Source organism: Sinocyclocheilus rhinocerous, unplaced genomic scaffold (genome assembly GCF_001515625.1).
Source record: "Sinocyclocheilus rhinocerous isolate Xijiao unplaced genomic scaffold, SAMN03320098_v1.1 scaffold938, whole genome shotgun sequence".
NCBI classification, from domain to species: Eukaryota; Metazoa; Chordata; class Actinopteri; order Cypriniformes; family Cyprinidae; genus Sinocyclocheilus; species Sinocyclocheilus rhinocerous.
The window spans coordinates 681,261-694,417 of record NW_015665007.1 but is presented as its reverse complement, the minus strand read 5'-3'; the positions used below and the strand labels follow the sequence as shown (position 1 = coordinate 694,417).

Below are 13,157 nucleotides of genomic sequence, written 5' to 3'. Positions count from 1 at the left end.
ACACTGCCAACACATTTCAGTTCAAACAACTTGTAAAAGTGCATGTAGCATCCTATGACCCCTTTAATATGCTAATTTTAAATTTGTTACTTATTTATTTGATTTGGGGCTTGTTTTAAAATTTCAATGTAGTTTTGTTATTTACATTTGCATTATATTTCATTTTTGTCATTTAGCAGACGCTTTTGTCCAAAGCGACTTACAAATGAGGACAATAGAAGCAATCAAAACCAACAAAAGAGCAATAATATGCATGTGCTATATTAGTATATTATTATAGTGTTATATTTTCATTTCACTAAGAAATGTGCAGCATTTTGTCCAAGCAATAATAAAAGGACACATTTAATTTATAATTTGTCTTAAATCTCATTTTGTAAAAAACAGAAAGACGGTATTTATTTGAAAAAGAAACTTTTTTTAACATTAGGAATGTCTTTACTGTCACCTTTTGATTAATTTAGTCTGTCCTTTCTGATTAGTAGTTATTAGTTTTTAAATTTACTGACCCCAAACTTTTAAACTCTAGTGTATATAAAAAAATCAAAATGTAAAACATATGCTTTTAATTTATATTTAGAAATTTTAAATATTTAGTTTTTACAGGTATTTAATATTTATTTTAAAATTGTTAAAAATTATTCATTATTTATTTAAATTAACAACATTTATTTTATTCCATCAAATGTTACAGTTGTTTTACAAAGAATATTAGCAATAATAGCTGGAGATCATATTTTTATTATAATTATATAGGAAAGTCAATGCCCCAATAAATTCATGAACACTTAAGCTGTAAACAACATTTTATTTATTAATTTATATGTCTGTAATATGGGAGTGATTTCATGTGCTGATTTTCTGTGTGTACAGTAAGCCGGACATGTCTCGTCTGCGGCTGGCAGCCGGCTGTGCCGTTCTTCGTCTCGCTCAGGAGCCGTGCTACCATGAGATCATCACCCTGGAGCAGTACCAGCTCTGCGCCCTCGTCATCAACGTAAGACCCATCGCCGGCTCCTTATCTGACTCCATATTGGCCTGATGGACTTATATTTCATCTTAATGCCAAAAAGAAAAACATAATTTTAATGGGTTACTCTGGTTTGACTAACAGGCTGGTAATGTAGTGATTCGCTGTGTTCCTGGTCACCAGTCATGCTCTATAATGTAATTTTATGTCCAGTTCATCTGACCGATAAAATCAGAAGTCAGCTTCAGTACCCCAGATTAAATCCATTGAAAATAATGCCTCTAATACTGCAGATAGAGGGTGTAGTCTCATTCAAAACCCAGTTTACTTCTATAATGTGACTCTTTTGGATTGCAACAGGATGTTCAATCAGAAAAAAATTGGCTGGGAATTAATTGGTTTGTTGAAAGTGGGTGTTGAATATTAAAATGGAGCCAGTCCAAACACATGTTTGGAAAACCAATGCTTAGGTAGGCAGTGCAGGCTATTTAATTATGTTGTTAACAGACAACCAAAAAGGGACATCAGTAGAAAAATAGTTTCAGAGGAAATGATTAATCTTTCACAATAAGATCAGGAATGTGAATTAAAAAAAGTCAATGGGGTCAGTTTGGATTTAATGTTGACCTATACAGGAAACCAAAAGGTTGTAGGTTCAAACCAAAAAAAAAAAGATGATCCAGGAGTGGACACTTTTGAACTAATGAATCCTCTTGTCTTTCTCAGGACGAGTGCTACCAGGTGCGACAGGCCTTCGCCCAGAAGCTACAGAAAGGTCTGTGCAGATTGCGTCTGCCACTGGAGTACCTGGCCGTGTTCACGTTGTGTGCTAAAGACCCAGTGAAGGAGCGCAGGGCACATGCCCGCCAGTGCCTGGTCAAAAACATCAACCTACGCAGGGAATACCTGAAACAGCATGCAGCAGTCAGCGGTAAGGAGAGCTTGTCTAAATCCTGCTCTAAAGGCAAGGGTTAGGAATGAAGAACCAAGTTCATATTTAGTTTATACTTCTTGTTTATTTATTTTATATTGAAAAGGTACTGTAAGTGACTGGTTTTTATAATGTTGATTCTATTAATGTTCTTTGTTGTGTTGCATGCAACAACAACCATACGTCTTGTGTTTGAATTAGTAACTCTTCTGAGAGTTTCTGTTCAGAAAGATTCTGTTCAATTTAGGGAGTCAAAATCTGGTTCCAGAATGATTCTCAGTGCATTGTAATTGACAGGCTTGTGGTGCAGTTCTATGGATGTTTTGCCCTCCAGGTCTTCGAGCCAGTCACGTGACTGAAAAACTATGAATTATTAGTAGTAATTCATTTAAAATTCATTATAAATTAAAGAAGGGATTCTCCAGTTCATATACATGTTAGGATCTTCACTTTATTTTGTAGTAAACATAATTTTTGGTTTAAGTGTGCCGTTTATTACCATGTTTTCAGTCGGCTTATATAGACTGTCAGATGTTGTTGTTGTGTAATGAATTGCTGGAGAAAAAAAACCACTCATGTCTAACTCTAACCACTGCTGCATTATAAAAGTGGAAATATTTAGGCACCTCACAATTTATTTAGATTTGATTCAAGGATTCACAATTCCAAATTGATTCACGATGCATCTTAATACAATTATTAATTCATTTAAAATTGTGACTTTTTTGGGGTTGATTCGAAAGAGAATCACAATGAATCCATTGTTTTGTTTAGTTATTACCAGTTATTTGAGAGGTGAGGACTCTCAAATATTAAAGTGTCATTCAGGAATCAGAAGCAGAATCAAATTCCCTGTTAGAGGCCTTGTGGTGTGTATTTGTGATGGTGATCTTTGTTAGTTAATATTCATGCATCTTCCAGTACTATGAAATCTTTAGCTGCTCAGTTGAGCTGTTCATCAGGGTCATTATGCAAAAGAGGCAGTTGTTATGTCTGTCCCGTCAAGGGAATTCGCCGGTCCATTTTGTTGGTTTCTTCATCTGTTGCTTTTGGAATGAATTCTTTGCACGTCAGCCTTTTCAGTTTTGATTTGTTAGTTTCAGACCCTTGGAGGATGTGAACTTTTTCCAATTGTAATTCATATTCATGAGCCACAGGACAAACTGTGGATATAGTCAAATAGTGTGGGTCCTGGAATATGCCCAGGTTTTTATAACACTCACATTATCATAATAAGCATGTATGTGTGTACTGCAGAAAAGCTGATATCGCTCCTGCCGGAGTATGTGGTGCCATATGCAATTCACCTTTTGGTCCACGACCCAGACTACGTGAAAGTCCAGGACATCGAGCAGCTCAAAGACATCAAAGAGTGAGTCCACACAAACTCCTTCAGCTTCTTTTCCATCTTTAATTGGAGAATGTTTTATCTCGTCATTAGGTTGTCATTTCAAGCTCTGAAAATGTCAGAAGCGTAATTTGGACTAGATATTCGTTACCAATATGTTGCCCTTCAAATTTTCATAGACAGTGGAGGAAATGTGCAGTTTGTTAGATGTTTGGCTGGCTGCCGAAAACACTGATAAATGGTGTTCCAGAGCTGCCATCTGCTTTTAATCTTGAGAATGATGTTTCTCTCTCATATCTTCCCTTTTCCTTCAGGGCTTTGTGGTTTGTTTTGGAGATCCTAATGGCCAAAAATGAAAACAACAGCCATGCATTCATCAGGAAAATGGTGGAAAACATAAAACAGACAAAAGATGGACAGTGTCCGGATGATCCCAAAATTAATGAGGTCTGTCTTGTTTTAGAGTGATGCTTCGTTTTTCTTATGTGGTTATTCAAAAGTTGTTCTAAACTAACAACATATCTAGGGCTTTTTAAATCTAAATGATTGTCAGAACTGTAAATTCATTACATAATAACAAAACATGGAACGTTTAGACGTTTCTACACTGATAATCTTATTATTCAGAAGATTGGAAAAAATATAAATAACGTATTTTTAAAAATCCATTTTATGGAATAACAGTAATAATAATAACATACACTGCTGTTCGAATGTTTGGGGTCAATGTTTTTTTTTTCCTTTTGAAAGGAATCAATACTTTTTATTCAGCAAGGAGGCATTAAATTGATCAAAAGTGACAGAAATCTCTTGTAAGATTATAAAAATGCTAAAGAAATTCTTTTGAACTTTCTATTCAAATACTCCTTCAAATAATCTTTTCTTTTCAAAGAAGAAGGTTTCCACAAAAAAGCAGCACAATGTTTTAAACATTGTAACACCGATTTTGTGCTCAAGAAACATTTATCAATGTTTTTAAAGGATCATTTGACACTGAAGACTGGAGGAATGTCTGCTGAAAAATCAGCTTTGCCATCACAGAAATAAATTACATTTTAAAATATATGAAAATAGAAAATATTTCACAATATCACTGTTTTTACTGTATTTTTCACCATGTTAATGCAAACTAATTTCAGAAACATTTAAAAATCTTACCCACCCCTAACTTTTAAAAGATAAACAAACATTGAAGAGTCATTGGAATGCATTGAACCTTATATTTACATTACGTTGTCTTATGGTGGCATTATGAACAATTGACAATATTTAGTATCTTGCTCTGTGAAAAATATCATACATAAATGGATTTTACACTTCTCAATTCTCTCTCTCCTTGCAGAAATTGTACACAGTGTGTGATGTAGCCATGAACATCGTCATCTCCAAAAGCACCACATACAGTCTAGAGTCGCCTAAAGATCCCGTACTGCCTGCACGCTACTTCACACAACCGGACAAGGTGCTTAACTACTGCCTTTGTTGAACTGCCGCAGGGCTTCCAGTTATAGAAATATACGTTTTTTTTTTTTGGCTTAAAAAGGGACAGGAAAGTGGAGGGAGAGAGAGGCAGTATGTGATTATGACTGGATTTGAACCCATATCTCCCATGAACAGCAGCTCTTTATTTATGTATCATGAGCACTGCACATTTGTAGGCCTTGAAAAGTCACAGAAATGTATGAAATATTAAAGGGTCATGGAAATGTCTGTAGTGTATTTATCAAAAGTCATAGAAAGTGATTGGTCAGCAGGTGTGGAAGCCCCGCTGTGGGCACAAACTTTAACTCGGTTTGCAGGTCAAATCGGAATTTCAAAAAATTTTTTGTTCAAATTGATTTTTCTCCCAGTCTTTCACTAAATCTCTGTTCTCGCTGTCTTTCAGAATTTCAGTAACACGAAAAACTATCTGCCTCCTGAGATGAAGTCATTCTTTACCCCAGGAAAGGTACATATTTGCCCTCTATTCTGTGCTTTTAACCTTGTTGGGTCCAACAGGACTGTGAGATTGACTGCTTGATTCTCTCTCCAGCCTAAGGCAGCAAACGTGCTGGGAGCCGTGAACAAGCCCTTGTCCGCCACAGGAAAACTGCAGACCAAACTCTCACGCATGGAGACCATCAGCAATGCCAGCAGTAACTCCAACCCCAGCTCCCCTGGCCGCAGTAAAGGACGGTTAGTGTCACAAAAAAAAACTGCTCATTCATATACACTACCATTTTAAAGTTGGGGTCAGTAAGATTTTTTTTTTTTTTTGTTAAATAAAAAAAAATCATATTCAACAAGGACTCATTCAGTTGATGTGACATTAAACGCATTTATAATGTTACAAAAGATTTCAGTTTCAGATAAACGCTGCTATTTTGAACTTTTTATTCATCCAAAAATCCTGGTTTTCAAAAAAATATAAAGCTTCACAACTGTTTTCAACAATAATAATAAGTGTTTCTTGCACAGCAAATTAGCATATTAGAATGATTTCTGAAGGATCATGAGACACTGAAGACTGGATTAATGATGCTGAAAATTCAACTTTCCATTACACATTAAAATAAAAATACATTAAAATAGACAAAGTTATTTTAAATCTTAATATTTCATAATATTACTGTTTTTATTATATTTTTGATCAAATAAATGCATTGGTGAGCATGAGACTTCTTTCAAAAACGTTTAAAAAAAATCTTATGAACCTCAAGCTTTCAAACAGTAGTGTATATGGATGATTATACTGTTTCAAGAAAATTATTCTCGAGTTTACATTTGCATGTAAATTGTACAAAAGTGGTGGTTACATGTTCTTTTTTTTGTAGCAAAAACATTTTATGGTTCAAATATACTGTTTATCTCCATGTTTTTTTTTATTTTAGGTAATGTGTTTGTAAGTAGTTACACAAAGTTCTTTATTATTTTCATGAGGTTTACGAATGCTTAGCAATTTGGGTAAACCCATAAATTAATAACCAACTTGAATGATTTGTTCAGTAATCCGGCCTCACTATTGCTATATTAAAAACACAATATTATGGCTAGAGATGGCTTTCACACTCTAATCTGTGTGCCGCTTTTGAAAATAGCACATCCCTAAAATCTACATATTTGTAGCGTAATCCGTTCAGTAGCATAAATTTGTTCCAGATGTCCCATAAAACCAGTGGTGGTGTGCATGAACACACAAGCATTATAAATAACATGAGACACACTCCCTCTCCTCAAACTGTAATATTGTTATGAACTCTGAGCTGTCTGCAGTCTGATCGCAAGCCTCGTCTGAATCCATTTTGGATGTTATTAAAAGGAATTTTCATACTGCAAAATCTAGCTGTGGTATTAACATCCTACTGTGGACTAATGGCGCTTTTCCACTGCATGGTATGGCACGGTACGGCTCGGTACGGTTCACTTTTTGGGGGTTTTCCACTGGGTACAGTACCTGGTACTTTTTTTAGTACCACCTCGGTTGGGGTTCGAAGTGAAGTGGACCGTACCGTTACCAAAACGTGACGTGTAAACTCTGCTGATCACGGATTGGCCGCCGTGCCGTACTGAGCCGTACCGAGCCGAGTCGTACCACGCAGTGCAAAAGTCCCATAAACAAGCTCTTTTGAGGCCACGGTGCTCAGTAATCATACCGCCTTTCAACATCCCTGCGCGAGTGAAAGCAGGGAGGGTAGGTGTGCGATGGTCGTTTCCGAGATGCTCTGTTTCTGAATAGGTGTCATTGAGATTCTTTTGAATGGAGTGTTTCATGGATCTGCATCACGAAAGCACAATAATTGCCATTTCCTTTTACCTGTGCCACATCGAAAGAGCGCTTGGGGGATGTACAGCTTGATGGCATTGAGATGACTCATGACGTCCCTCAAGATTTATAATAGCCAAACTTGTAGGTGTCTTTATAATGTGACCAAGACAAACAGATGAAAAATGACTTGAAGTTTGTCTTTTATTATTAGTTTCTTCAATTAGTAGTTCATGGATTTTCAAAACATTTATACAAACAATCTAAACGCAAAGAGTTACTTGTCTTGCACCATATGTGCTATGGAGTATGGACATGAATGATGGCTCAATGTAATTTTTTTTGTGTGGTTTTTTTAGGTATTATTTTTATTGTTTTATTCAATTATTAATATTGGTTTAATAATATATTTCAAATGGATTAACAACTAATGTTATTAATATATAATTTTTGTGTGTATTAGTATTATTTTTTATAAATTTTATTCATAGTTTTTGTTATTTTTAACACACACTAAATATTTTAATATTAAGGTTCTCAATGAAAATTACATTTAAATTTTTTGTTTTTATTTTTGAGAAAATAGTTGACTCTTTAGCAAGAATATGCTAAAAAATCCCTAGACTTACATTGACACCATGGCAACCACCCAAAGTAACTTCAAGTCTTTGAACTTCAAACTTGCAAGTCTTCCATAGACTACAACCTAGATTTCTTTTTTCAACCCAGGCTGGACTCTGCTGATGTGGACCACAGTGAGAATGAAGACATCTCAATGAAGAGCCCATCTGAGACAGAAAAGCCCAGCAGGGGGCGCAAGCGGGGTGCTGCAGCCAACCAGGACGACAAGGGCCAGGAGTCCAAGCCCAAACGGGGCCGAAAGAAAGCAGCCAACACGAGCACTGACGATGCCGAGGACCAGTGGGGCGAAGATAGCAGTATGGCAGAGGCCACCTTGGAGACCGAAGACGAACAGAACAGTCCACCCAAGAGAGGGAGACGAGGACGGCCCCCCAAATCAGCAGCCTCAAAGGACGAGACATCCAGCAAGGGCAGGAGGGGTTGCAAGAAGACTGCTCCACCTGCAGATGAAGAAAATGAGGAAGAGCAAGAGGAAGAGGAGGACGACGAGGATGATGCAGGCAGTGAGAACATGGAGGTGAAGCCCAAAGGCAGAAGAGGACGTAAACCAAGGTGAGTGGCTGCCTGTATGCACTTGTATTATTGTATTCTTTCTCACATATGTATGTATATATATATGATCTTAATGTAGATGAACTGGTACTGAACTTCCTGAATACCCACAAACCCTTTATTCTTAATATGTGCATTTGAAATGGTTATTCACAGAGGGGAGGCAGATACCGCCAGCGATTCTGTGGAATCCACACCTCAGAAAAGGAGAGGACGACCTCCAAAGTCACAGACAGCAGCTAGGAAAGCCAGGTACACAGACTCGTGTTGCTAAAAGCTTTTTGACATTTTCCCTTGATGTTGACCGTAGTCTATACATGTGTCTAGGTCTGTTTCATGGGTTTTATTTGACTCATACAATCTGTTTCAGTGGTGGGAGATCAAGAGCTGCTGCCAAGCAGGAAGAGGAGTCTGAAGAGGAGATGGACATAGCCCAGCAGAGTGAGGACGAAGAGGATGAGTCAATGGACTCTTCACCTAAAGTGAGTTTCCTTTCTCCTGAAACCCCATAGTCATGGAAAACCAAGTCGGCAGATAAAAAAGTGGCTTCTATATCTATCTATCTATCTATCTATCTAGAATGATTTTAAGACATAGAAATGTATTGGGCAGACATCTTTAAAATTATAATAAATATAATAATTGTTTAAATATATAAATTCAACACAGAATCTAAAAATCTGTAATCACGTAAATCTGTATTAAGTTTTAAAAATATAAATCTTAATCAAGTAATCATGAATGATGTGAAGTCATAAAAATGAATTGGGCAGAAATCTTTAAAATTTATAATAAATTTAAATATAATAATTGAATATTAATAATATTTAAATATTAGTTCTACCTAGAAATCTGCTCCAGAAATCTGTATTTTAGTTTTAGTAAAAAAAAAAAGTAAAGTCATAAAAATTCATTCAGCCTAGATCTTGAAAATTATCGATTTAAATATAATAATTTCATGCTGAAATGTTTAAAACGTTTGAAAGTGGTTTATTTTTTGTAAAATCTTTATCTTGTAATCATGAATGACCAGAAAAATAATCTGAATTCATTAGTAAGAAATCTTGAAAGTTCTGAGAACATGTGCTAATATGTTTTTGTAGGTGCGACGGAAGGTGGGGAGAAGAGACCGAAGATGAGTGCTTCCAGAGACAAAATGCAAGATTGATTGGAGATTGCTGTACTTAAGGAAAAAGTCCCCATGAGAGAAGCGAACTTGTGGAAAGTTTGGACTTTTTGGAGCCGTGCATCTGCTTCAGCTGTATTTTGCCGTCTTTTACTGCCGTATGCTTCTGCCCCACCTATCCACCATGACTCGTGGTTCGTTTTCCGTTGTTATGTGTGCCGACCATGTGATCTTAATCTTATGAGAAAGAAAGTGTAAATAGTTTTTGGGCTCTTACTTCCCCCCCCACCCAAGGTTAGGGAGGTAACTTGTATAGCTTTTACCTCCAGCTTTAAATATATTGCACCAGCTGATCTGTCCAAGTAAAGGAAAAAAAAATCTGAACAACTTTTAGCAGTACTGTATGTGTCCTGTGTGTCTTCTGTATATCATTCTGTACTGTGCTACATAACCATTTTGTAGTTCCCTTTTTTTATTTGTTCGTCATTTTATCCTTTCCTTTTTTTTAACCCTTCTCATTTGTGTAATTCTTGTGTGCATATGGTTGTGCATGTGCAAATGTGCCTCTGCAGATAAAAGAAACACTGGTCTGATGATAAATTCATGTATTTGTTACATTTTACAGCCCAGTATTGATTTCATCAGTTTGAAACAGGGAGGAGATGGTACAGAGCATTGCTTTTTAATATTGGCTGTGTTGGGAAACATTTGAAGATTCTCCCCCACCACCCAAATCCGTTTTTCAGTCTGCTGAACCAATAAAATATTCTGTATAAATAACTTGCATATTTGTTATTGGTAATGTGTTCGTTTAACCAGGGGTTTTCAAACTTTTTCACGCAAAAGACCTAAAAATATTATGATTCCCTTTTGAGGAATCGTCTTTATAAAATATAGAGGCAGCAATATATTTTCATGTATATGCATTTGTGATATACATTAAGGTTTATATTTAGTAAAATACTATCTTTATTATATTTAGTTACATTTTCCCACCCACTATTAGAGTACATATTTTCTAGGTTTGTCTTTAAAAAATGTGAAAAGACTTTGCATCAATTAAGCCATTTATAGTTTAGACTGTCATGTGAAATGTTTTAGTTTTAATGATAACGAGTCAAACATCTAAAATAATTAAATAAACTACATGATCAGTCCTCAAAATGTTAATTTCAGGACTTTCTAATCTGTCCAGAAGATCCAGTTGCATTTATGTTTTAAGAAACTTTACTGATGATTGAGGTGATTAAACAAATAATTGAATATATCTGAGGGTCGACGGGATCTACAGATACTAAAAATTAAAATAAATCTGGCTCAGTTTCTCATGCAATACATTCTTTACCGGTGTAGTGCCTAAATTTGCACCCTGCCAGATTATGCACCCCCTAGTATTAGTAGGTGTGGGGGAGGGGTTAGACAATCAGGTATCGACTTCAACGAGGGGGTGCATAATCTGGCAGGGGTGCAGAATTCGGCACAACACCGGCAAAAACGGCTTCAATCCATTCGCGTACACATAAAATCAGATGACTGGATATGGATCTTGTGCTTTCAGCGTCCTTGCCGTTGCTTTATAAATCTGCATACATAATTTCAAGTCTGAGAACATTTGGTTTATATGATCACTTAACATATTTTGGTAAAATGTAGCAAAAATGGTTTTTCAAGCAGTCTTTGGGTCCACCAGCTGCTGTAGCATTTACTTCAAAACTGGAAATCCATTAGACTGCATTCAACTGAGCAACACGAAGCAGTTTTTGTACTATTATAACAACTTTGTGGAGAGCAGTAATTTGCATGTTTTCATACACACCCACACTATGGAAGAACTCTACTTAGTGCCAACTGCAACTGAGAAATAAGAACAATTCAGTGTTGGTATAAGCAAAAACTCTTAACGACCATTTACACACTTTCGGTAGTCTTGGAGTGATTTAGTCATAATTCAAGACATAATAAATTTTTTGTTTAAAACCTATAAATGATTATCTATCGTTCTATTATTCTATCTATCGTTCTGTCATCTTTTACAGCTTTTACAAATCACTGTGGGATTTTGTTAAACTATTTACACCCTGCTCTTTTGTCACGCACATCACGCTGTAGTAAAAGTCTGAATCAAATGGAAATCCTGCTTGGCCTCAATCGTTTGCCATGTGTCACAGTAATGTGTGTTTATTGTGTTGGGGTCACGTGACTGTGCCGACCAATCGGAGTGGCGGATGTTACGCCGCACACTAGCCCTGTGTTCCCCGCGCCCTCATTAAATTCACTCGTCCGTCTAGTTACATAGGGATATCAGATTCGTTTAAGCGAGTCGATTCGTTTGAACGGTTTGTTGAACTGTTTCGACTCGTTTGATTCATCACAGTGTTCCCTGAAGTCTCACGAGTGGCATTTACAGTTAAATGCCCGTTTTTTTAAAAACTAAGTTTAATAATTAGCTTGTAGTTTAGTAGTTATTCATCCAGTCTGATGCAGATTGTGAACTGTTTTACAATATGCTTGAATAATATTATGCCAAAAGCTGGGGTTTGAAGGCTTCAGCATACATGTCAGTTACCCATCTCTCTATTTGAACTCTCACACAAAGTTTAATTCAAAAATACCCTGGAGAAAAATCGGGAAATTTACATGTGAGAGATTAATGAATCAACTGAGAATCGGTTCGACCGAGTCATCAAAAAGAACCGGTTCAAAATAATTCTTCGTTCGCGAATCGGACATCACACCAGACTAGGGGTCGAGTGTAGTGAGCATGTATTTATTAACACATCCCCAGTGTGCATCCTGAGCCGGTCTGTTGCACACAGTCAGTGTGTGGTGTTGATGTTTTATCGCCGTCTTTTACATTCACGTTAATATAATACCGCCAATTAAACAAACAACCTCCCGTCGGATTTGATGTCTCCACGACTGCAGCCTTGAGAGAGAGGGGAAAGGTAGGTTTGATTCATAGGATGTATACGACGCCGATTCTTGTGTTGCAAATAAACATAGGATAAAACTTTCAATTGGAACAAATACATTGATTTGTACCGCATCAAACTGAATGAGTTCTGTGTAGTTTGCGCGTGAAATAAACAATAACGCAGGTATGTGAAATGCTTGTTAATTTTATGAAGATTACATCTCTGAAGAAGCTTTCTGTTGGCGTTTTAAACGTTATACATCAACATCAACAGGATGTCTCATAGTGTAATGATTCCCGAGAAACATGAATGAATGAACAAGTATTTCCTGTTATTGAAGTAACTGAGATCATATACATATGCACACGTGTGCTTGTATATATGTTGTTCATGTGCATCAGTCTATGGAAGTTTTTTCCTAACAAAATTAAAATGAAAATTCAAATGCCTGAACATCAATAATAAATCAAACTCTCAAAACAACTGCTCAAATGATAAATCAAATACTCAAATTATCAAATAATAAATCAAACTCTCAAAACAACTGCTCAAATGAGATATCAAATGCAATTTAATATCCTCAATCGGGGAAGCATGAACTTTATCAAAAATCAAATTAAAAATCATTTGTATTTGATATTTAATTTTCATTATCAACCTAGTATAAACCTGTCATAATTAAATATATAATTCAGTGCTCAAATCATAAATAAAATGCTCAAACCGACATCCCAAATGATCAATCAAATGCTCAAATCATTATTTGCCACCATGCCTTATATTTTATTCCCTTCTTTTGTTGTTGTTTTTGTTGTTGTTGTTGTTGTATTTTTCTTAACATGAACAAAAAAAGGTAACAGAAACATACAGGGATTTATACAGAATATTCTATATAAATGCAAAATTAAAGAATGTGTCATGTATTTGCATA

The 13,157-nt window shown here is 36.0% G+C and overlaps 2 protein-coding genes across 2 annotated transcripts in view; both read left to right on the top strand.

The window, feature by feature from the left end:
• pds5b (PDS5 cohesin associated factor B) overlaps window positions 1–10,093 on the top strand; it is a 43,668-nt gene extending 33,575 nt beyond the window's left edge. Inside the window, exons 24-34 of the mRNA XM_016541783.1 lie at window positions 874–997; window positions 1,697–1,901; window positions 3,159–3,273; window positions 3,564–3,696; window positions 4,592–4,711; window positions 5,135–5,197; window positions 5,282–5,424; window positions 7,721–8,185; window positions 8,342–8,437; window positions 8,556–8,667; window positions 9,289–10,093. Of these exons, the coding sequence (XP_016397269.1) occupies window positions 874–997; window positions 1,697–1,901; window positions 3,159–3,273; window positions 3,564–3,696; window positions 4,592–4,711; window positions 5,135–5,197; window positions 5,282–5,424; window positions 7,721–8,185; window positions 8,342–8,437; window positions 8,556–8,667; window positions 9,289–9,324 (1,612 nt within the window). The 3' untranslated portion in view covers window positions 9,325–10,093. The remainder of the gene's footprint in view (window positions 1–873; window positions 998–1,696; window positions 1,902–3,158; window positions 3,274–3,563; window positions 3,697–4,591; window positions 4,712–5,134; window positions 5,198–5,281; window positions 5,425–7,720; window positions 8,186–8,341; window positions 8,438–8,555; window positions 8,668–9,288) is intronic.
• trmt9b (tRNA methyltransferase 9B) overlaps window positions 1–13,157 on the top strand; it is a 33,577-nt gene that overhangs the window by 6,894 nt on the left and 13,526 nt on the right. The window contains exon 3 of the mRNA XM_016541784.1: window positions 12,110–12,256. The gene's annotated coding sequence lies outside the window, so the exon portion shown is untranslated. The remainder of the gene's footprint in view (window positions 1–12,109; window positions 12,257–13,157) is intronic.